We start from the raw sequence: 1692 nt of genomic DNA, 5'->3' as shown, positions 1-1692 counted from the left end.
AAGAAGCAATTCTTCCTTGTTCCCCCTGAGTGGAACACAACAAGAAATTTTAAATGGCAGCAGGAAGCTTCCTCGGAACCCGCTAATGTTCCATTTGTGGCAACTGAAGATAGGACTGGGTGGAAAGACTTCCATAGGCTAGGGGAGCAGACATCCCTGTAAAAACAAACTAAAAACCAACCACCACCAAAAGCCAACCAAACAACCCCTTTTCCTAAAGGATTTAAGAAATGGATCCTGCTCCTTGCAAGCAATCTTTCAGATGCAGCCCGCTCTCCTAACTGCTCCAGAAGCAAGCTGGGAACCCCAAGTGACACAGCCAACAGGAAGCCAAAATCTATTCTGGAACGAAACTAGACAGCAAGCGTGGGCAGAAGGCATTTTTGGTCATCTGAGATTATCACTCGAGCCCCAGCCCAAGCCAATAAGGATCTGCAAGGTCTGAGCTCGACCTCAAGTCCAACTCACAGGCATCCTTTGAAATATTTACTATTATGTCTTTCTGATTTCTACTTCACCTCATTTCCAAACTAGACGTATGACCAAAGCAACTAAGGAATAAAAGGGAACTTAACGGAAACAAAGATTCGACTTACTTGTAGATGACTAGCAACGAAAGCCCAATCATCTGTTCCATGTTCTTCCACCAGCTTCTTCAGCATTTCATCCTGCAAAGACACGACCTCAACCAGTAAACCCACTGCGCTCTCCCAGCACAATACAAAATTGCCACGAGGTTCCTGGTGGGAGCGGAAGCCAAGCGCTACCTCATCGCGGGTCCATTTCAGCCTGCTACATATCTTCTTCAGACCTCGCTGCTGGGGCGCTTCATAGTCATGGTCCATGTACTGAAAGTCGTCATCTTCCTCACTGCAGAGTTCAACAGAAGAGGGAAGAAGGTAGAAGCAGAGTTTAAAATAACTCTGAATAACTTATTTTTTCTAGCTACTTGTAGCTGTTTTACAATCTGCTTTACATATTGTTCTAAAACGACAGGGAATTTGCATGAAGCTGCGATCCGCCTCCAGCAGCGCCCTATATTCACCATGTCAAAGGAACGGAATTAATTTTCGTTTCAAGGCCACGTACTGGGATATGGACAGATAATTCATTCCAAGTCAAGACTTAAATTTGAGGCAAAATCTATTGTTTAAATCGTGTTTTTGTAACATATTTATGAATCTTTATTGTACACAGATGAGCTTACAAGATAAAGCATTTTGCTAGTCTACAAAACACACTCATGTCCCACCTCCGTGACTCAAACCAACACACACGACAACGTGACAAATAATTCAGCGTCAGATTGAGATTTGAAGTGGGCTCCTGCCTGGAGTAAAAGCGTTGCCTCAGCGTCACAGTGTCAGGCATTAGATACAAGCCTTTCTCCAGCAAGAAATAACTCTGTTCCAGAGCTGAGCCCGTAAGCGAGGAGCCATAGGGGCACGGAGCCAGGTAACTCCTGTGACTCCACGAGGATCACGCTCCATCTACCGGAGGAACGCACCGTCCACAGCCCGGGGAACAACGCCTGAGCAGCACGCAGCTCCGGGAAACAGCTCATGGAAACAGGGCTGCAGCTTCTGTGTCCGTGACTCACGTTACACAGCGTAACTCCAAACACATGGGGAGAGCTGGGCCCGGCCAGAGGAGCGGCTCCTGCGCGCCGTCACAGCAGGGACACGAGCTGGG

At 47.2% G+C, this 1692-nt stretch overlaps 1 protein-coding gene across 1 annotated transcript in view; it reads right to left on the bottom strand.

Moving 5' to 3' along the window:
• MYBL1 (v-myb avian myeloblastosis viral oncogene homolog-like 1) overlaps positions 1-870 on the bottom strand; it is a gene marked incomplete at its 5' end in the record, with an annotated part of 13431 nt that extends 12561 nt beyond the window's left edge. The window contains 2 exons of the mRNA XM_010131702.1: positions 597-668; positions 768-870. Of these exons, the coding sequence (XP_010130004.1) occupies positions 597-668; positions 768-870 (175 nt within the window). The remainder of the gene's footprint in view (positions 1-596; positions 669-767) is intronic.
• Between the last annotated feature and the right edge of the window lie 822 nt (positions 871-1692).

Source organism: Buceros rhinoceros, unplaced genomic scaffold (assembly GCF_000710305.1).
Source record: "Buceros rhinoceros silvestris isolate BGI_N320 unplaced genomic scaffold, ASM71030v1 scaffold26472, whole genome shotgun sequence".
Classification (NCBI taxonomy): Eukaryota; Metazoa; Chordata; class Aves; order Bucerotiformes; family Bucerotidae; genus Buceros; species Buceros rhinoceros.
Note: the sequence above shows the minus strand (reverse complement) of the source record. Positions and strands in the feature narration are given on the sequence as shown.